This window comes from Neopelma chrysocephalum, unplaced genomic scaffold (genome assembly GCF_003984885.1).
Source record: "Neopelma chrysocephalum unplaced genomic scaffold, ASM398488v2 Primary Assembly neopelma1_74, whole genome shotgun sequence".
NCBI lineage: Eukaryota > Metazoa > Chordata > Aves > Passeriformes > Pipridae > Neopelma > Neopelma chrysocephalum.
In genome coordinates, this window is record NW_020897735.1 from 4,283,637 (window position 1) to 4,304,254 (window position 20,618).

At 50.0% G+C, this 20,618-nt stretch overlaps 2 protein-coding genes across 2 annotated transcripts in view; both read left to right on the forward strand.

Annotated features, from left to right (window-relative positions):
• FAM102A (family with sequence similarity 102 member A) overlaps positions 1-18,659 on the forward strand; it is a 37,738-nt gene extending 19,079 nt beyond the window's left edge. The window contains exons 3-12 of the mRNA XM_027687649.1: positions 1,954-2,074; positions 2,398-2,427; positions 5,976-6,092; positions 6,569-6,615; positions 9,171-9,322; positions 10,450-10,554; positions 10,815-11,004; positions 11,194-11,315; positions 12,438-12,507; positions 13,415-18,659. Coding sequence (XP_027543450.1) covers positions 1,954-2,074; positions 2,398-2,427; positions 5,976-6,092; positions 6,569-6,615; positions 9,171-9,322; positions 10,450-10,554; positions 10,815-11,004; positions 11,194-11,315; positions 12,438-12,507; positions 13,415-13,460 — 1,000 coding nt within the window. The 3' untranslated portion in view covers positions 13,461-18,659. The remainder of the gene's footprint in view (positions 1-1,953; positions 2,075-2,397; positions 2,428-5,975; positions 6,093-6,568; positions 6,616-9,170; positions 9,323-10,449; positions 10,555-10,814; positions 11,005-11,193; positions 11,316-12,437; positions 12,508-13,414) is intronic.
• A 1,030-nt stretch (positions 18,660-19,689) lies between these two features.
• The window catches only part of DPM2 (dolichyl-phosphate mannosyltransferase subunit 2, regulatory), a 2,662-nt gene continuing 1,733 nt past the window's right edge, over positions 19,690-20,618 (forward strand). Inside the window, exons 1-2 of the mRNA XM_027687650.1 lie at positions 19,690-19,776; positions 20,322-20,411. Coding sequence (XP_027543451.1) covers positions 19,774-19,776; positions 20,322-20,411 — 93 coding nt within the window. The 5' untranslated portion in view covers positions 19,690-19,773. The remainder of the gene's footprint in view (positions 19,777-20,321; positions 20,412-20,618) is intronic.

Consider the following 20,618-nt stretch of genomic DNA (forward strand, 5'->3'; position numbering starts at 1 on the left):
ATCATTCACTTGTAGCTGCCTTCCAGCATTCAGCATGAAGCCTTGCTCTCTAGAAAACAGCAATTCCTTTCTAAAGACACCTAATGCTGCTAAAATATTCAGTGATTTCTGCATCCCCTGTATCTGCCTTGCATTGCTGAAGCACATGTGTCCTCAAGTGTTTTTCCATTCTGTTGAACTCCTTTTTTTCCATCTGTGGCAGAGTTTTCCTTCCTTTAGGTCATTCGAGATACCTGCTACTGAGTCAGGTTTAAGGCACCCACATCTGAAATGTAACTTGCCTAATTTGGCTGGCTCAGTGAATATTTTATTATAGGCAAAACCTTTTTATTCCCTCCGGAAGTGTTTATTCTCCTGTCTGAAAGAGCTGGAGTGAGTTGAGTGGAGCAATGAGAACCAGATCTCATCTTGAATTAATCCCAGATTCAAAGGTATTTTTGGCACTTAGATGTCTCGCTTTTCACTGACTTCAATAGCAAGCCTGAGTTCTGTCTGGAAGGGGTTTAAGTTCTCTGCCTTGAAAGAATTGCTGCCTTCTGTTTTCTCTTGTTTTAAACAGGGATGATCAGCCTTTATCTGCATTACAGAGGATTACAGGTTTCAGTTATTTGTCAGCGACTCCTTTTCTGTTCTCTGTGTCTTGGCCAGCAGATTCAGTCCCACAATGTCTCAGAGGACCAGCAGGGACCTTCTGGTTTGGGATCCAGTCCCTGGATTTGTCCTGTTGGGCTCAGCTCGAGGTTGCAGAAGGGCTGCTTGGGCTACAGCTTCTGCCCCTTCCTTCCCAGGAGGAGAGTTGAGGCACTACCAAGGCTGATCGTTCTCCCCTTTGCCACCAATCCCTTTGGCCTGCACCATGCCCGGGTCAGATGGTGGGAAGCCTCCCTTTCCCTGCGAAAGCAAACAGCTTATCAGGTGCCCTTGCCCCTTAGTCCTGTGCTAGGAGGAGAGATAAGAGGGAGATGCAAACTTGCTTGCTCACAGCCGTGTCAGCAGTGCCTTCCCTTCCTCCCCTGGCCTCATTACTCTGAGAACTGACCTGGCTGAGGGCCAAGCTCCGAACCATAAGTGGATCAGGTCCTGCAGAGGCTCAGTGGGCAAACCAGAGCTCTGTGGAAGGACCCACATGTCTTGTTTCCAGCCTCCTTTTGAAAGGGGAAATCCAGCTTCCCCTGAGGGCTCTGCAGCAGCCAGAGCTGTACCTGAAGCGATTCCTGTGCTCGGGAAGGCATCTTCTCTTCCTCCTGCGGGCTCAGGCAGGAGCCATGTGCTCCTCCACTCGCCCTGGAGATTAGGATAGGCTGATCAGAAGCTGTGCAAGCAAAACCACCTCCTCCCTGGCAGAAACTGCTTTACATCTGAACCCCCCACATGATTTGAAGCGCAGTGTTTGCTTGGCATGGCCCTGTCTGCCTGAACCCAGGAGCATTTCCACATGTGTTTTTGTCCTCCTTGGAGCTGGCTGTCCTCACTGGCTTCCTCCCAGCATGAGAAGCAGGGAAGGACAAACCATCCAGGACACACAGCACGTTCACTGGGTAGAGGCTGTACAAACAGACATGCTGGAGGAAGATAAGCTTGTGAACCTTCAGCCCAGTTGGGTTACAGAGATTGGCTCCATCCACGCCGGACGGTGAATGAGCTAAACCGGCTAAGCAGGAAATGTCAGAGAGCTTGTGAGAGTTTTAAAGGCAAATTCTGCTGATGAGATGATTAGTCTGCCTGTAACCTAGGTGGATTTTACCTTTATTGACTAGTGAAAAGCTTAATGGTAACATAACACCCTTGTGTGGCGCCGCTTTGGGCGGTGTGGACCAAGCTGTGTTGCGCAGGATCTTTACAGGCCAGGATGCCAGTCATTAAAAAAGGTACTTAACAGTCAAGACTGATTTGGCTTTGTACTTTTATTTGAAGAATGTTTTTGTTGTTGTTTTTTTTTTCTCCTTCTCACAGAGAGGAAGTTCAGGAAAACTGTGTCCGCTGGAAAAAGAAATTCACCTTTGTGTGTAAAATGAGTGCCAACCCTGCCACAGGGCTCCTGGACCCCTGCATCTGCCGAGTATCTGTCCGCAAGGTGAGCATCCAGCTTCTGCTCCTGGCAGGTAGTACCACCAGTGCACTGGTGTTGGTTGCTGGGTGCTTTTTGTCAGCAAGAAAAATTGCACAGACTGTGGTGGGAAGGAAGGATTGTTTGGGCCAGGACGTGCTGGAATGGAGCCTCTCTGTCCAGCAAGGGTACTTGATGGAGGGTGGGAGCAACCGAGGTCGTGGTAGCTCTTGAGAGACAGAGATTTGTGAATCCTGAGAGCAGATTCCAGGATTGAGTTATGTCTTTCCCCCTGTTTCCCCAGCACATATAATAGCAGCTTTTCCTGTTTGTTTTGTCTCCCATTATAGGAGCTGAAGGGCGGAAAAACCTACTCAAAGGTAAGAGCACAGAAAGGGCAAATGTGGCAGAGTGATGATGGCCTTGTCTGCTGTTAGTCCTTGACACCCATTAGAAACCAGTGGCTGCTGAGTGAAGCAATCTGGAGAGATGCTCATTAGTTCTGAGTTGAAGCCTGAGTTAAGAGAGTTCCCAAAAAAATCCCTTGCTAGGGCAGGATCCAGATTGCACTGGATGTGGATTTGAGACGGGGGTTGGGAAGATGATCTGCATGTCCTCAGACTTTGGGGAAGTTCTGAGTCAGATGTGAACTCTCTGGCTTCTGGCAGCGTCTCCCTAATAAAGAAACACAGACTCCAGTTCTGTTCTCCAGAACACAGCAGCCAGCTGGGGCTGGGGCAGGCACCTCACTGCCTTGTGAGTGCAGGCAGAAACCTACAGCAGGAATCACTGCCTTCCAAAGCACAGGAGACGGCGAGGCAAAACCCAAATGGATCAGCAGGGATCTTAGTTTTGGTTTGTTTCCTCCTCGTTTTCTTGCCTCTGCTATGGAACAGACAATGGGCCACCCCCTTCTCTGCCTTGTGCTGGATCAAGAGACAATGTTGGCTTAGAAGCTGAGCTCACACAGTGCCCGAAATCATGTTTGTTTGAAAATGAGTCACTGCTGCTGGTTTCTAATAAACAGATGCTCAGGTCACGCACAGCCCTTTAAGAATTTCTTCTCATCAATATCCTTTCTGAGACCATGGAGGCAGCTGGTTGTGAAGGGTGCACTGCACTCCTATGAACTGCTGTGCTGTGTGAGACAGGGCAGTGTGGCTGCCTGTTCCTTTTTCATTGCTAATTAGGACATGGTCTCTAGGGCCATCAGTTTCTCTTTCACTAAATTCAAGCTGTGGGGAGGTTATTCATTCTGCAGGGCTGCCTGTCCAGGGAGAGCAGCAGAGCTGGAGGAAGAGACATGCCTCTGAGACATAGGAAATCCATCAGTCTGTGCCTCCTGCAGCGTCCATCCTCAAGCTTTCCACAGTGTTTGGAAATGCAGAATTAAAGGAAGCCTGAAGGCATGTTTCCATGGTGGAGTTAACCTGCACTCTTATTCAGGCCATGTTCTAACTTACTTCCTTTTTACTCAATTGTGTTTAGTGACATTTAAAAGAGACCTCCTTGATCCAGCCCAGAATTGGAGACCAAATCTCACGTGCTTTTCATCTCTTGTGCCGGTGTCTTGCTTGGTCTTCTGTGAAGAAAATTGATGTGTTCTCCTAAAAGATGATCTGAGCATTTCAGCAGCTTAGGCACAAGGGATGTCACACCAAACAGGGTGATTGCAGTTGTGCCCTATGGACCAGGCTTATTCCAGACAGGCCCTCATGACAGGACTGATCTGGGCTTCCCAGTGTTTCTAGCAGAAGTCTGTGGTGTATGTCCACACAACTATTTTCCCATTTTAAACCAAAATAAGTCCACACCTTTTTGAACTATCTTAATTCAGCTGAAAACTCCTCGAGTCATGGCAGCAGATGTAGAGGGTAATGCAACTTGTGAATGCCCTCTGTAGAGGCTGAGAGTGATGGAGCTGTTTGTGCTCCAGGCAGAGTTTCCACTGACTTGCACACCTTTGGGTTTGACGTGAATGTCACCTCAGTGTCAGGGGTTATGGAGCGGAAGACGACAGGAAGGACTGATAAAGCGGAAACTCTTTTCCTCTGAGCTGGAAGAAACACTATCAGCTGGCTGGAAAACTGAGGAAACTATTCTGAAAGGTTATATCTGAAAACATCCTTTTGTTAAGGGATCTTTCCTCTATATACTGGGAGTCTGCTTCCTGAAAAAGCTTCTGACCTCAGCACACCGTGTGGGTCGCTGGAGGGTTCTCCCACACTCTGACGTCGATATTCTTGAAGAAGTTAGTGCTGTGGTGGCAGAAAAAGGAACTGGGTTTGGGCCACTCCTGTTGTTCTCCTAGTGTGGTCGTTCTGTGTCTTTGTCACAGTGATGGATTGCAGCTCCTTCTGTGGCTTTCTCCTGTCCTGTTTATCTCCAAGAGATAAAAATTTGCTGTTTTTTCCCTTATCGGTGAATAGTTAGAAAGCAGCATAGCCCTTGGCTAGAAGAGACAGAGGAATTTCTAGGGCAAGGGCTGGAGAAACACCTGCATTAAGGGAATTATTAAGAAGGGAGAAGAGAGGGAGAAAAGTTGGGATATGTTTTTCCTTCCTTTTTTGCTGATGAAAGGTTCCCTCTCTATCCCACATCATTTTTTCATTTGCCATCAGGAGTTCCCTTTTGCGAATGGGATGGAGGAAGCAGCTATGCTAATGGGGGTGCTGTTTCCCCCTGAATCATATATCTTGAGCAGACTGTGGTTTAGACTTTTGATTTGGAGCCATGGGAGCCAGGGTTCCTGTGGCAATGGCTGTGGTTTGTGCTCTGACTCCCTATCAGCTTCCACAGTTGACAGAGCACCACATTTCCGTAGGATGGTGCTACTGTTGGGGCTCCCCTTTCAGCTGTGTCATCCAGCTGTCAACACTGGGGCAGGAGGAATGTTCTGCAGTGCTTGGAATGACCTGCTGCTGGTCCACCTGTGCTCCGTGTTCTCCTGGGAGCTGATCTGGATGCTGAAGTGACGCAAACTCTCCGTGCTTGGATGGTTTGTCCAAACATGGGGCACAGCATCTCTTCCTGGTCAGATTAGATGAGACACAACTGACTTGTATTCCTAAAGCTCTGCATAAAAGAAGCTGTAACTTTTCCTTTGAAGCACTCTGTTACTACACTAGGAATTAGGGCAGGAAAACAAAGGGACTCTTCATTGTGTTTGTGTTTACTCGGGGGCATCAGTGCCCTCTTTGAAGTTACCTGTGGTCTTCAACTTTCTGTCACCTTCCCTATTTGCCTCCCCATTGTTAGAGGAGGTTTAGAGAGCTCACAAGTAAATCTCTCCAAATATTTTTCTTCCTTTCTGCCTGTCAAACATCCCCCTTGCTGATTAAGCCTTAGCAGCATTGAGGACACTTTGCTCCAGGAGTTCCCCAGCCCAGCAGCTGCCTCTGAGGGGTGAGGCACATGCACTGCTCCATGGCTCCGGGCTTCCAGCTCCCTGTGCCGAAATCTCAGTTGTTTTTTTCAGGATGGTGTCACTTTCCTCTGTAACAATATCCTTTCATCTCCTGGTTCACATGCTCCACTGCATTCTGGGATGGCCCGATACAAAGAGTGCCTTATTATGTTTGTGTATGTGTGATTCTGTTTTTTCCACATCATTGACCTAGTGCCTTCCATGTCCTTGGTTATGCAACGGCTGCAGGCTGGTTAACACTGTCCTGGCCAGCACCACCACTGTCTGCCCTTCCTCCACGGAGGTTTGGCTTCCTGAAGGCCTTCCAGTGTCTCTCTGACTTGGGATTAGGAATGTGACCCTGCCCATCCTCAAGAGCAGGGGATCCTCACAGCCACCACCTCTGTTTCTGCCCTTGCTCACAGATGCTCTCTCTTTTTTTGGTCCGTGTGACACCATGTATCCCTTTATTGAGTAACCTTTGTTCTCTCCCGTTCCCCTCCATTGTTTTCTTGGCTGCAGCTGGGCTTTGCTGATCTAAATCTGGCAGAATTTGCGGGCTCTGGATCCACTGTCCGTTGCTGCTTGCTGGAAGGATATGATACTAAGAACACCCGACAGGACAACTCCATCCTAAAGGTACAGCAGCTGCTACTGCCATAGCTGAAATGCTGTGACTGAATTCAGGGAGGGTCACAACCAGAGTGCAGTGCCAGACCTGAGAGAAGGTCCTGTTAGTGTGCAGAGACAGGATTTTGCTTTTGTGCTGCTAGACTGACTTGAGAAGCTTCCCATTATCAGAGTTGCCCTTTGATAATTTGGCCAAGCAATGGCCCTTAACAACGTTCTCTGTCATCAAAGAAACCAAGAACAGGAGGGAGGGAGGAGATTCTGAGTGCATTGTCAGGGTGGCCAGGCTGGTGTCCTGCTGAGCCACTCGAAGTTACTGATGCCAGGGATTTCAGGCAGGAAGGGAAATACCTTGCCAAATCCCTGAAGCTGATTTCCTTTGGAAAGGAACTAGATCTTGCTAATCTTTACACCCAGCCCTTGACCCCGTGGCTGTTGTGAAGTGAGGAACACTGCTAACAATGTTCCTTGCGTCCCCTCTCCAGGTCACCATCGGAATGTCGTTGCTCTCGGGGGACCCCTGCTTCAAAACGTGAGTTTCTGGGCAGACCAGGACACCTGTTCCTTTTGCAGTTCTCTGCTGGAGACTAAAACTGATGTAGGGGAGGAAAATTAATGCCCTTGATATTGGGAAGAACAGGGAAAAGCTTAAAAGCATTCGAATCAGCCAGAAAAGCGTATCCAGCCTGTGCTGTTGATTGGTTTTGTTCTCTGCTCTGGCTTTCCCAGTTTGATTATTGCTGTGCACAGTGTTTTCCCTGCTAGCGTGAGTTTAGGTTGTGGAAACCAGTAGATGCTGATGACAAACTTCATGTTTTGCTGAAGGACAGAATTTCTCATGGCTCTGGGGTTGGTTTCACTGACCTCCAAGAGGACAAAGGTCACTGAAGAAAACAGCCTTGGAAATGGACATGCTTCAGCACATATCATGCGGGATAAAGATCTCAGATTGAAACAGCAACAAAAATACTGCAAGGCTGAAACATTTTAAATTTTTTTGTTTTTTTTCTAAAGGGTTGGCAGTTTGTATTAGCAGAGAAATTGCAGTCCTGTGGGGGTTTTTGTGCTGGGAAAGAATAAATACAGTTAAGATGTGAAGCAGTTTTGCTGCTTAAAGAATTGTTGGTGAATCAACTAACAAATATCCTGGCAGCATCTCCTCTTCCACTGCAGTGTGGTGTCACAGGGCTCTGCAGTCCGAGCCCTGCTGTGGTGTGCTGGAAGGTGTGTGACTGCACACAGCAGGGCTGCCACGTGCCCACGGAAATATTTGGTGTTGACTCCCAGCAGTACAAGAGAAGAAAGCTTTACCTGGAGGCCATCTCTTGCAGCAGTGGTCTCCTGGGCTAAAAAGTCTAATTTTAGGAGCTAGCTTGAAGTGTTTATAAATTAGCTTGCATTTGTGTTATAAAGTGCTGCATAATTTTTGGTAGGTTTGTTTTGTGAATGGCTTTTCGTGGTGCTGCAGCGTTTCCTGAGACCTTCAAGCCCAAAATCAATGTCATCTGATTCTGAAGAATTTCTGCTTCAGAAGGAAGTGTAACAAAGAAGTTTTTGATATCTTAAACCATAATTTTGTAGCAGTAACAGATGTTTTAAATCTGGGGTACTAGGATGTCTGGAAATAATATGTCTGACAAAAATACCTGTTATTCCTTTGCTATGGAAGCAAGTCCTACTGTTAGAGTGCCTGAAAATTATACAGAATTGGATATAAATATCTATTTAATGTAAGTAGGTTGTCTGAAAGTCAAACCTCCTAATTTTCTTAAAGGATTTTTGCAGTCACTGCCACTCTCTCCTTATATGTTGATGATGTGCAAATGTCTAAAAATGGAAGCTTTGCATGTGGAATAGTCCTTGATCAGTAGAGCTTCTGGTAAATGGCACTCATTAGGGGGATAGGCAGGAATTAAAACTGTGCTGGGAAATCACTTCCAAGCACTGACTTTCTGCAGGGATGGATGAACCTTCTCCTTCTGGGGGTCACCGAGGGGGGCAGAGCAGGCTGAGCAGGAACACTTTTTGCTTACTTAAGGCTGTAAAAGGCTTACAAACCTGTGAAGCAAAGTCTCCAAAGCACCTGTGTGCATGTAAATCACTGATAACGTGATTAGGGAGGTTTTTTCCTGGTGAAGGCACGTGGGTTTCCTGGAACCTTCACAGCCGTTTGGCTGCCCACATAAAATATTCTCAGTGCTTTATTCTCTCTCCCAAAACACTGCAAAGGTCCTCTCATGTAGCATCTTTCTTCAGAGCTTCAAGTGAGGCAAATAAAAGTTTTTATTTCTCACTCCTCACTTAAAAACCATATTATGATCCATTAGTTACAGTTCAGACTTCAGGCTACAGGGAGGTTAGGGCTCCAACAGGAAAATTCACTTTGCCACGCTGCACATGCTGTGGCTTCCACCCAAAAACACTTCTGGAGGAAGGGAGGGGGCTCCAGGCACTCATAGCTCTGCCCTGCAGCCAGCATTTACAAAGGGATGTTGGCAGCACACAGAATAACCAGAAAAATAATTTTGACAGCTGGAAAAACACTTAAGTCTCACTGAAAAGTAGTTTAATCATCAGTTAAAGAAGGGAAAGGTTATTTGATCGTTGTAAAAGTGCTCTCGTAGGGGGGTGGGGTTGCTGAGATAAAAGGTTTCATTTTGGCCCTTGAGTTAGAAAGGTGTAACAGAAAGGGAGCTGGAACTGACAGTGATACAACAGCAAACTGGTTCCTGTTTGTGAAGCCAACTGGCCACTGGACACGTGCTGGGGGGGAAAGGGCAGCTCTGGTTGGTGTTCTGGAGCACAGTGCAAACTCAGAGCCTCTTGTCCCGCATAAATGATTGAATGGTCCCTCTTTGCCTTAATTTACCTCGGAAACTTGCCTTTTCTTGTTAATACAATCCAGATGCAGTACAAGGTAGGGAAGACCTGAGTCTGGAATCTAGGAAAATAAAACCCAACACCCCACTGAGCTGCTGGTCAGAGGGCTGCCAGCTTCCCCTGCCGGGAAGGGTGGGATAGATAGAGTTGGGGATGATTCCCAGTCCTTGCCTGGCACTCTGTAACCTCCTTCCCTTCTGATTACAGGCCTCCTTCCACCGCCAAATCCATCACCATACCAGGACAGGACTCTACCCTGCAGCTGACCTGCAAGGGAGAGGGAACCACAAGCAGCAGCAGTTCCTCCACCATCGGCTCCCTGCGCCAGACCAAGCCAAGAACTGCCATTCTCAGCTCGGGTATGAACGCCCATCCTGGAGCCATGCAATGTTTGGCTGTGTCTGGACACTCCTTTGTTTTTTCCCAGCAGTTGCAAGCACAGAAACTTTAATTTTTTATGTTTTCCCATCCTCAATCCCATTGCTCATTAAGAAAAATTGAGAAAAATAAAACCATCTAAGTGTAACTGAGGAGAGAAGGGATGGGTCTTTGCCATATGCATATTCCTGTTAGAGGAGATAAAACAATTTGTTACTGCTGGGGATTTAATAATTCATGCATTGCACTCATCCCTGCTTTCCACTGTATTCAATGACACTCAACATTGTTCCCCACTCAGCTGTTCTGTTGCTCAGACTTATCTTCTAGAAAAGTTCCTCTGAAGGTTTTAGAGGTTGGTTTGAGGTCTAATGGCCTTGTTCCAGCTGCTGATACAGTTCTTTGGCTTCTCTATGAGCCCGTTTTCAAGGACAGTGCATTTTCACATTGCTTTTTTTTTCCTTCCCAGCACATTCCAAATGTGCAGGCACATACACTGCACCAAAATAGCACTCCAGTCTCATCACCTCAGTGACTGAGCACAGGGTGCAAGTGCTGTTCTTAAAAAGCTGGCTAATGTGTTACATTTGTGCATTTCTGGATAAGCTTCCTGCAGGAGACAAGCAGGGGTCACAGCAGAGGAGCAGAAGTTACACTGAGGTTTCTGTATCAAAATCAGAGGTGATTTAAATGGTATAGGCTCTCTCACAAGTAATAGAGGGGGAAAGGCAGTAACAGAAGCACCCAAACAGAGATTGTAACACTTCACTGCCAGTGGCCATCTGATGCTTTCTTGGTCTTAATGTTTTTACCAAGGGATAGCTTCAGATACCACCTGTCCTTCTAGATGCTACAAGTCCCCAGAGGTGTTTGTAAGTTGAGGTGCTAGATGCTAGAATTAGTGGTAAACTTGACAGAGAAGCTCATTGTGGTCTTCCTACTCCCCAGGTGTTTCTAAGCTCTGTGCTGGCCTGGACAGCTCTGCCAGCAGAATTGTCTCCTTTCCTTGATCTGGCATCCCAAGATCAGGCTCCACTCTGAGCTGATCAGGGCACAGTGTTGTGGCTTGGTTATGGTGTAAGCAGAGTGTCCTGTTGTTCCTTGGCAGGTGTCCCAGAAGAACCAGATCAGAACCTGTCCAGCCCGGAGGAAGTTTTCCACTCGGGGCACTCGCGGAACTCGAGCTACGCCAGCCAGCAGTCCAAGATCTCTGGTAACCATTGATTCACACAGCTCTGCCAGCACTGGCCACATCCATTTTCTTTCCTGCGATGAATCCCTGTGAGAGTGATTTGCAGCCATCTCTCACCCTGCTCTTACCAATCTCCTGCTTAGTCTCTGCAGATGAGCTCACAGATTTGTGTCTAAACCTCGTGTACAGGAGTAGAACGCTGGTGTGAAGTTGCCCTGCCTGTTAACTGTGCTGCCAGGGAGGGGGGGAAGGTGTGGATTGTGATCACACTGTGTTTGCAGGTTACAGCACGGAGCACTCCCGCTCCTCCAGCATGTCCGACCTGACCCACCGCCGGAACACGTCCACCAGCAGCAGCGCGTCCGGAGGGCTCAGCATGACCGTGGAGTGTCCTGAGGGAGAGCGGGACCACAAACTAGAGAAGCCACCTCGCCCCCCCAGACCGGCCCTTCTGCTGGACAGACCCTCCCGGTGAGTAACTGCAGAGCAAAGACCCTTCTCTGGGAAGGAGAGACAGAACCTGCTCCTTGGTTTTCGTGCAGCGGTAGATCGGATTGTAGCCGCTGAGGAGGAGACTATTGCCAAGAGAAGCAGGACTGCATATGAAAATATGTGTCTTGAAAAGCTGAGTAAGTTTCCCATGTGTTTCCTCTCCCCCAGGAGGAAAAAGGATTCAGTGGAGAGTCACCCAACCCGAGTGGATGACACCAGGATCGATGCTGATGATATAGTGGAGAAAATAATGCAGAGTCAGGACTTCACAGATGTCAGCAATACTGAAGGTGAGAGGGGGAGTCTCAGAGGGGATGTCTGGGCTGTTCTTTAGCGAGGCTGACAAGGGTTTACAGTCAGCTCTGATCTGCCATGGGCTCCCTTCCCCTTTTGACAGCTATTTGCTTTCAGTGCTTGCTGGGTGTTTCTGTGGTAGATAAACCATGTGGGTTTGAGAGCTGCACATCCATTCACAAATAGCACTTGCTGCTGTTCCACACGTGACAGCAGAGGTTGAACAGGAGCTCAAACATGCAGGGGGAGAGAGGAAAAATACTGATTCTCAGTGCAGTGGAAATCAGTTACATCAGCTGTCTGCACTGCTCCAGTGGCCTCCGTCCAGGGTCAGCCCAAGGGTATTTATTAAAATAGGAGAGCACAACTGGAGGGGAAACAGCACATCTCTGCAGAGAGATGGGAATAACTATGGGTTATAGTGTGCTGGTGACCAGGTCTGGCTGAGAACTTAAGAAGGGGTTTTATCCTTTATAGTCATAGCATCTGTTAAGAGAAAACTAATAAAATAACTGCATTTGTTTTCATTTTTCAGTTTAGCATAGAAATCAATCTTTTTCATGTGATTTTTTTAATCTGAGGTTTTTTGTTGAGTTTTAAACTTGAGCCTAGCTTGTTGTATGTGCTTCTTTAGCTTACCATTAGTCACTTTAAATCGTTGTACATGGTAACACTCATATCATATGGGGATTTACACCTCACTCAGCGTGAGTTAAAACTAAACTGAATGCAGCTGCCTCTTGCCAGCAGAACAGGCTCCAGTGAGCCTACAAAAGCATCATGAAGCCCCACATCTCATCTGTTCAGATGTACTTAAGCTGACCAAGAACTTGCATCAATGGAATTGCCTTAAAAGAAGCAGCTGGAGAAGTATCACTGAATTAATTTCTCTGCCTTTACTCTTCCAAAGCTTCATGTTACGGAGGCTCCCTTTCAGAGCAAGGAGAGGAGATCCCAGGGGCTCCATTGCTGTGGGAACACCACCAGAAAGTGTGCACGTGTATCCACAGAAACACACTTGCTCTGTGCTGACCACTGTGCAGTGTGTCTGGGAGGGGAGCACCTGGCAGGGTTGGTAGCTCTGGGTTTTAATGTCTGTGTTGCTTTTCTCTCTGCAGACAGTAACCTGAGGTTGTTTGTGAGCAGAGATGGAACAACTACGCTGAGTGGAATTCAGCTGGGAAACAGGTAAGCTTCCCAAAAGCCTGGCAGACAGAGGGTCTCCGGGGGGATTGGTGAGATCTCTGTACCCGGGAAACTTCCACCTTTTGCTGCAGGAGAGATTTCTAAATATCATGTGTTACATGGTGGCTTTATTCCCACATTAACGCCCCTGAGATCCCTTTGGAGGCAGGCTACAGCTGCCCTGGAGTATGAATGTAGTTCTCAGCAGGAGCTCAGAGGGGATAATGGGATTCTAATTGTTAGACCCAGGAACAGAAGTAGGGAGTGAAAGGACAAAATGGTAGAGGCTGGTTCCCGTTTGCTCCTGAAGGAGGGAGCTTTGCCTCCTGCTGGCCTGCAGCAAAACTGCGGCGGCAGCCTGGCTTATTGTCCCTTGTCCCTGCCTCTTATTGTCCCTTTTCCCTGCCTCCTCCATAATCGTGGAGGGCTTGTCCTCTCATGAAAGACTCCTGAAGCAATAAAACTTTTTCTCTCCACAATAGCTGTTAGTACAATGCCTCGGCCAGTTGCCTTTGAGCCTTTATTGCACCTTTTGAGTTGAACAAAAAGAAAAGCAATAATCTTAATACAAAGATGTGTCGAGTTGGTGGCAGAACTGGGAGCACAGCAAAGCCAGGAATGCAGGCTCTTTGTGCAGGATGGGATACTCCCCCTTTTCCTCTGTCCTTTGGAAGGGTTCATGTGTTACACCCAGCTCTCTCCAGCTCTCTGGTCTTGGCTTGCCACGTCTCTGTCTGCTCGGTGTTACGAGGGCTGACTTCCAGCCAGGCTGACTCGTGATTTGCAGTGTTTTGTGTGGGGTTAGAGGACGGTGTTTGTGAGTGGAGAGCTCTGAATCAAAACTTGCTTGCTCGAAGTGACTGCGGAAAATAACCTGCCTCCCTCCTCTTCTCCCCCTCTGCCTCCCCAGGGTCTCGTCTGGAGTTTACGAGCCAGTGGTGATTGAAACCCACTAAATGTGAAGAACAGGGTAGAGCTGCTGGACACAGGCCCCCTACCCAGTCCGCTGCCACATGGATGCCAACCTTTACCTCTCTTCATGCAGCATTCCAGAAGGGATTTCTCCATGCCCCTCCCCATACATTTGCACTGCAGAACTACTCCAAGACCACTCCAGAACATGCACTTTCCCTGCATTGGCATTGTCCTTCTCTGCTTCCTGGTCCTTCCAGTGCCTGCCTTCCCCCTGTTCCTGCTGAGATGCAAGGTGTTTGTGGGGCTTATCCTTGGGCTAGTCCTGGAGGATGTTGCTCGTGTGCATCCCTCACTCCACCCATTCACTTGCAGCGGGGAACTTCTCAGCTTCTGTCTCCCCAAAACATTGGGTTATACCACTGTGAACTCTTCAAACCACTGGGGGAGGGGGAAGCCATTCTAACCAAACCCAGAGCTGCTTGTTGGGGGCACGGTGACGTGGCCACTTGCAGGATGCTTTATTCCATTGACTCTGCAAGGGAACATCACCTCCCAAGGCAATGGTTTTACTGAACAAGGTATGCTGTGGTGTACACCTCACCTTCCTACCCTCACATCCCCAAACATCATCTTCTCATAGGAAATATTTCCCAAAAGTGCATTTCAGAAAAATTCCGCAATCCAGCTGGGAGTTGGTGAACGGTTAAATGCGAGTGCTCATCACACCACTGACTGCAGTAGCCCTTCCACTGCTGGGCATGGAAGGGAGTGGTCATCAACTAGCATTAGCAGGAGCACTTTAGAGATTACAAATTTTACCTGGAGGAGGCTTCTGCTCACTATTCCAGGAGCATAATCCATGTTTGCTGGACTGATTCAGCAAATAGTACTGTTGGAGCTTGGAATACAAAGCCTCTCTTTTTTTGTTTTTTTGGCTCAGGAAGGGAACTGCCCTTCTTGGACTGTGAAAAGAATATGGTTCTCTGACAGCCCTCCCCTGGGCCAGAGCAGGGTGCAGTTGACTGCAGTGGTCTCTCTGTTGTGGTGGTGATGTCGATTGCCTCTCTTGGTCTGGGCCAGTAAGGGATTTGGTGTTGGTTGGCTTTTCTTGCCCTGTCAGCAGAGATCTGTGTCTGAGCTGGTTCCTTCTGGGGCTGGGGAGAAGCCACTGTCTCTGCCTTCAAGGGTAGAATGGGTGTTTGCTGCTGCATTAGCCACAGCAGCTGTTCTTACCTGCGCCGTGGCGAGTGAACTCTTCTGACAAGGCTTCAAACTGTTCTCTGGTTGATCTTTCAATTGCTCTTCTTTGGGTTTGGTTTCTGCAGTTGTTCAACACTTTAGCTGCCTCTTTTCCTTGCAGTGTGTGGCTGAGATGTCTCTCCCTTTCAGCTCCCACTTGGAGATCCTCCTGGCAGCCGAATTGCCGGCGAGGATCCACGCAGCCTCCGCCGTGGGCCGGCAGCAGGCTGTGCTTGCAGCCCTTCCTGTACAGAGCCTCTCAGCTGATAAGCTATTTCTGTGTAGTGCCCATTCCTCTTTTGCCAGTGTACTGTGGTAGCACTCGACAGCCGTGCCCTCGGAGCAATTCCACGCTCCTGGGCTTGGCTGGGATGTGCCCTCCTCTGACACACGTGTGTGTGTGTGTGTGCACATATACAGACACACACTCGTCCTGCTCAGCAAGGAAAGACTTGTATCTGATCACGTTGTCGTTCACATTCTTAGTTGTTTTAAAGCCTTTTTTTTTTCTTAAAGGAGAAAAAAACAAAAAAAGGATTAATTGTGGTCTCTGTGACCAGAACGCATGCAGATGAGCTACTGGAAAAGGGAATTTGGCAGAATGAGAAACAAGGAATGAAAGGGCCTTGATTTATCTTTTTTTTTTCCACCCTTCTAGTTAAGGATGCTGCATGGGGAGTGCATGGGTGCTCAGCAGTGTGGCAAGGCTATACAGCTGCTTATTCTGTTTTGATAGTTTCTCTCTTCGAGTTAAGAGGTTTCTTTCTGTATTTGGTCAGACCACATATAGGATATGCATCTTTTTCACCCTTTCCCTTCAAAGGGAAGTAAGTTTGGATTAGGGTAAGAAGAGGGTACAGCCAACACCTTGGTTTGCTTTAATGTAGGGAAAAAGTGTTGAATCTTGAGTCTGTTCAGAACAAAAGCTCTTTCACACTTGCTGGTGTTTTTTAGTGGTAAGCCCTTCTTCATTCAGCCTGGGTAGGTTTGGCACTTGCCAGCAGGCTGCTGAGCATCCTGCCCTGTTCCTGGGGTGCTGCGTGTCTGCAGGAAGGAGAGAACTGCTTGCTTTTCTCTCTCTCTGGGGCTGTGCCAGAAAGCCAGGCCTGGCCTGACCCTCTGCTCAGGTCAGGGTGAGGGCAGAAGGAGGCTCAGACAGCAGTGGGTGTTCCTGCCCTGTCTGTGGATGGCTGTGCAGAACTGAGGGTCAGCACAGAGCCCCTGCTGCTCCCCAGGGGCCAGCGAAGCCCCTCAGGGAAATCAGATCCAACCAGGACTTGAAAGGAGCAAACATAAGCCAGGAAAGAGGCCAAAACACAGCTCACTTCTGCTGCTTTGCTTCTGTTCCCATGAAAAACAATGGCAGTCACTGTCAGAGCAGTTGGGATCCCAGGGCATTCTTCTGGCCTCCACTGGCAGGAATCAGCTGCTCCGAGACACTGGCAGCTCGGCATGTCACGAAATCCCCAGTGAGGCAGAGGGAGGAATCTCTTCCCAGCAAAGCAAGAGGAGAAGCAGTTGACCTTTTTAGAAAGCTGGTCTCATCTCCCCAGGCTGGCAGAGGCGTAACCTGCTCCATCGCGTCGCTGTGGCCAACCTGGGGCACGTCTTTGGCTTCTCTTCCCCTGGCTTGGCACATCACTGCTTGCATTTTTGATGGCTGTGTCTCATAGGATATCTCTTCCTTGTCTCTGTGTTATTATTGACTCCACAGATCCTGGTCTTTATGTGGCTTTTTAGCTCTCCTACCCCTCATTCTGGATGAGAAAGCAGTCCTGGTCATCCAGCCTGGCGAGGGCTGGAGCACCCAGAGCAGACCCCGAGGGAGGAAGAGCAGTCTGTTCCTATTTCTAGATCCCACGCAGTGCTCCTGCTGCATGAGCAATGCCCGGCGGTCCCTGGCTGGCCACGGGCATCCGAGGTGGTGGTGGCCATGGGGTCACTGGTCCCACACACTCTCCACTGCCTCGGGAAGCTGCGTCTCGTGAGCACTTTTTTCCTTGTGGCATCACTGCCGCCTGTTCCTTGTTGGACTTTGAACATTTAAGAAGTGAATCAGTTTCCAGACCCAAACCGCTGGCTAGTTTCCTTTGGGTTTTTCTCTTTTTTTTTTTTTTTGTTGTGAAGTTTATGGAATTTTTTTTTATATAAACCCAGCAGGCTGGTGTGTTTTTTTGACTGCATTATTGTTTCACTGATATTTTATTTCAGGGGGGCTGAGGGGGGGGGGATGTTCTTCCCCACATTGTTCCCCTTCTCAGGGGATTCAGAGGTGGCTTAAACAAGTAAAAGGACCTTATTGGCAAGACTCTGCATCCCCTGGGTCTCTGATGCTGATGAGCAGGGCTGCTCATGCCTGGCTGGCTCTGGAGGGCAGAGCTGGCTCTCTGCTCCAGTCTGGGGGGCCAGGCAAAATGTGTGGGCTCTGCTCTCCCAGTTTCTAGACCTTTAGCTGATGGAAGCCCATTGCAAAGTGTTAGGAAATTTAATGTAACTTTTTTACTAACTTTTCTTTTTTTAAAACCGGTATAAAACTGAGTGAATGTCCAAAAGAATAGGCTTAGCCGTGACTTGGTGAAGGAGATGGGTTTCAATTGGAAATTGTGATTGGAAAAAGGAGGAGAAGGATGTTGCTCCTCCATCATCTTCTGTATGGTCAGCACCTTAAGCAGGGGCCTCATGTTGTCCTGACCCTCGGAGTGATGGGCAGCAGGCATGTGATTTCTCCCTCCCCCCTCATTGCCACATCACTTCGCCCCCTGCAGAAGGTTAACAAGCCCTTTTAAACGTTTGCTTCAGTTTTTAGAGGGTTCCAAACAGGGCCGAGACCTGAAGAAACAGGTATTTCATTCTCATCTGAATAGGAGGGGTTGACTTTTTTTTTTTTAATTTATTTTGTCGTTGCTGTTTTCTTTTTAAACCGGTGGCAGTGCAGCTGGGCTCTGCAGCGCTGCCGGGATCCTCTGGGAAAACCTCACTCCAGGTACGCTAGAGCACCTCAGATAAACCCCCTCCTGGCGAGGGGCCCCCTCCCCTCCTCACTGCCTTACCTGGGGGCTGCAGACCCCCCTCTGCCCCTCCTGCCCCCTCCCTGCTGCCCCACCTGGTCTCTAGCTGAGTTCTTGCTCTGGTGACTGAGCCCTGTGGACAAGGCCAGTCCCCAGGGACAGGTTCCTACAAACGCTGCCTGGTCGCAGCTGTTTGTCCTTTGAAAAGCCACTTCCTCGCTGTGGAGGGGGGTTGATGAGTGCAGAATTCCCCCCCACTCCCCTCCTGAGAGCTGTGTTCATCAGCCCCCCCCACCCCATGCCATCCGAGCCCACTGCCCTCCACAGTCGCCCCCGCCCCGTGGGGAACGTGGAAACCTGGGAAATGAAAAGGAATTTGGGTGAAGCTCCGAGCGAGAGGTGCGGCTGAGCCTCGTGACCTGCCTCAAACACAAGGAGTTTGAGAGAGCCCGTATTTTTGTGGGGGGAGGGAGGGGAAAGAAGGGGGAGATGGTGTTTTATTTTCTTGAAAGTGAATTGAGCTCGGTGACCTTCGGCTGAGGTGCGCACTCAATTTGTATCAGATTCTATAAGAGAGATGGCTGATATTTTTGGAAAGGGAATGGGTCTATGCAAACTTCCAAAATTGCTTGAAAAGATAGTTTAACATTTTTTTTACTTTGAAATCTAAAGATGAATCTAACTTTTTTCTTAAAGCAGAAGTGCGTTTAGAAAGAGAAGCTACTTCCACTGCTCTATTTTGATGATGATTCTTGGAAAGTTTGGGCTGGAGGGAATGACTATTTTTCACCATTTTTATCTTGCTCCTCTAGTTTTTTTGTTTCTTTTTTTCTAACGGAATGCTGTGCCGTCTTTGATTCAACAGATCGTGTTTGTATTTTCTGTATCTGGTTCCTAACGTAGAGAAATAACAAATATATGAGGAAATCAATATAATGTCAAATGTTGTTATGGTTTTGGGGGGAAAAAAAAATAAAGGTTTTTGGTACTTCACACTGATTCTCCTTGCTCTGTTTCTTGTTTTTAAATGCATTTAAATGTCTGCTGAGGAAGCAGGAGGTTGAGAAGGGCGTGCTGGGTCTTGGAATAGGATTTGGCTTTGCCTTCTAGGATTGCTTTGGCAGCTGGGAGCAGAGATCCCTGCCAGCCCTTCTCTGCAGATGGAGAGGGGAGCTGGCAGCACAGCTCTAGTCCCGTGGAAGCAGCAATCCCGGGGAAAGGTGACCTGGCCAAGTTGCCAGCAAGTGTCCCTTGTTCCTGAATGCCGTATCCCAGCCAGGTTCTGTTCGATCTCCCCTGTCCTGCTCTGCTCGCGGGCTGGCCCGGGGGGAGGAACCACGGCCCCGAAGGCTCCAGGAAACTGAGTGGAGTTCTCTGGGTTCTCGTGGCTTGTGCCAGAGCAGCCCCTCTGCCACCACAGGCTGGCCATCCCCCTAAAGGAGGGCGAGCCAACTTCAGTGCCCAGATACTGCTGATGGTGGACAAGGCTGGAGGGGACCAGGGCCCCTGCCAGGAAAGGGCTTTTGCTTTGCCTTTTGCACCTGCTCAAACCTTCAGCTGCACCTTTTGAGGCCCGAGCAGGGTCTTCTCCTTTCCCTCGTTTCGGGTAGGGAAGGCAGCCGATCCCATCCCTTGTGTCCCTCGGCTGCTGGGTCTCACTTTTCCCTGCGTGTGTGTTTGGAGGAACAGCCGGGGCGCAGGGTGTCAGAGTCCCGCGGGATGCACCCTGTTCACGGAGGAGGCTCATCCCCTGGCACCGGGAGCTCGGAGCTGTGGAAGGGATCTGAGTCGCGCAGGAGGGAAGGCGGGAGCGCTGCCGGCCCATCAGGCGTTGTCCCCCTGCCAGGCTCGGGGCGGGCAGGGACTCCAGCGCGGCGCCGAACCCGAGTAATCCCTGGATTCCCTGGATTTGGGGGCGTTCCCTGGATTTGGGGGGTGATGGAGGCGGGGGCGGGGCCTCCCACACGCCCCGCCCAGCCCCGCGCGCCCCCAGCCACCCCCGCTGATTGGTCGCCGCCGGGCGCGGGACGGGCGGGGCTGTCGGACCGCGCGCTGATTGGTGGGCCCTCCGGAAGGGGCGGTGCCGGCGGGGAGCGGCTGGGGCGCCATGGTGAGTGCGGGCAGGGCCGCGGCCGAGTGAGGGGGGACTGGCACCTCGGGGCTCCTCCGCCCGCACCCGGGGCTCCTCCCGCGCCAACACCCTCCCTGCTCGGCGCGGGACCACGGGCGGCTTGAGCTGATTTGCGGCCGGGAGCCCGCGCGGGGCCCCCATGGCTGGCGCCCCCGCGGAGAGCCCGGGCCCGGCCGCCTCCCGAGGCCGGCGGGGTCGGTGCTTGGGTGGCCCGGGACGAGGATGCGGGGTGTGAGCTGGCTCGGGAGACTCCTAATTACAGGGGCCGGGCGGCCCCTGCAGCCCTCGCTAGGTTGTCCCGCCGCAGCGGCCCCGGCCCCACAGTGTCCCATCCCCTGGGTGTCCCATCCCCTGGGTGTCCCATCCCCTGGGTGTCCCATCCCCGCGATGTCCCGGCCGCAGGTTGTCCCGGCCCCGGGGTGTCCCGGCCCCGCGGTGACATAACAAAGGTCAGGTGCCGTCGGCGGCTCCTGCACAGGCGCTGCCGTGCCGATCCCGCTCTGACTCCCTCTCTCCCTTCGCAGGCCACAGCGACGGACCAGCTGGTTGGGTTCGGCTTGGTCGCCTTCAGCCTCGTCCTGTTTGTTTACTACACCCTCTGGATTATCGTGCTGGTACGGGTCTCCTCTGGACATTATAACACAGTTACTCCACACTCAGGTGTTTCCCTGGCCTGGAGCCCTGTCAGTGCTTCTGGCAGTCCTGGAGCCATGTCGGTGTTCCTGGCAATCCTGGAGCTGTGTCAGTGCTCCTGGCAGTCTTGGAGCCATGTCAGTGTTCCTGGCAATCCTGGAGCCATGTCAGTGCTCCTGGCAGTCCTG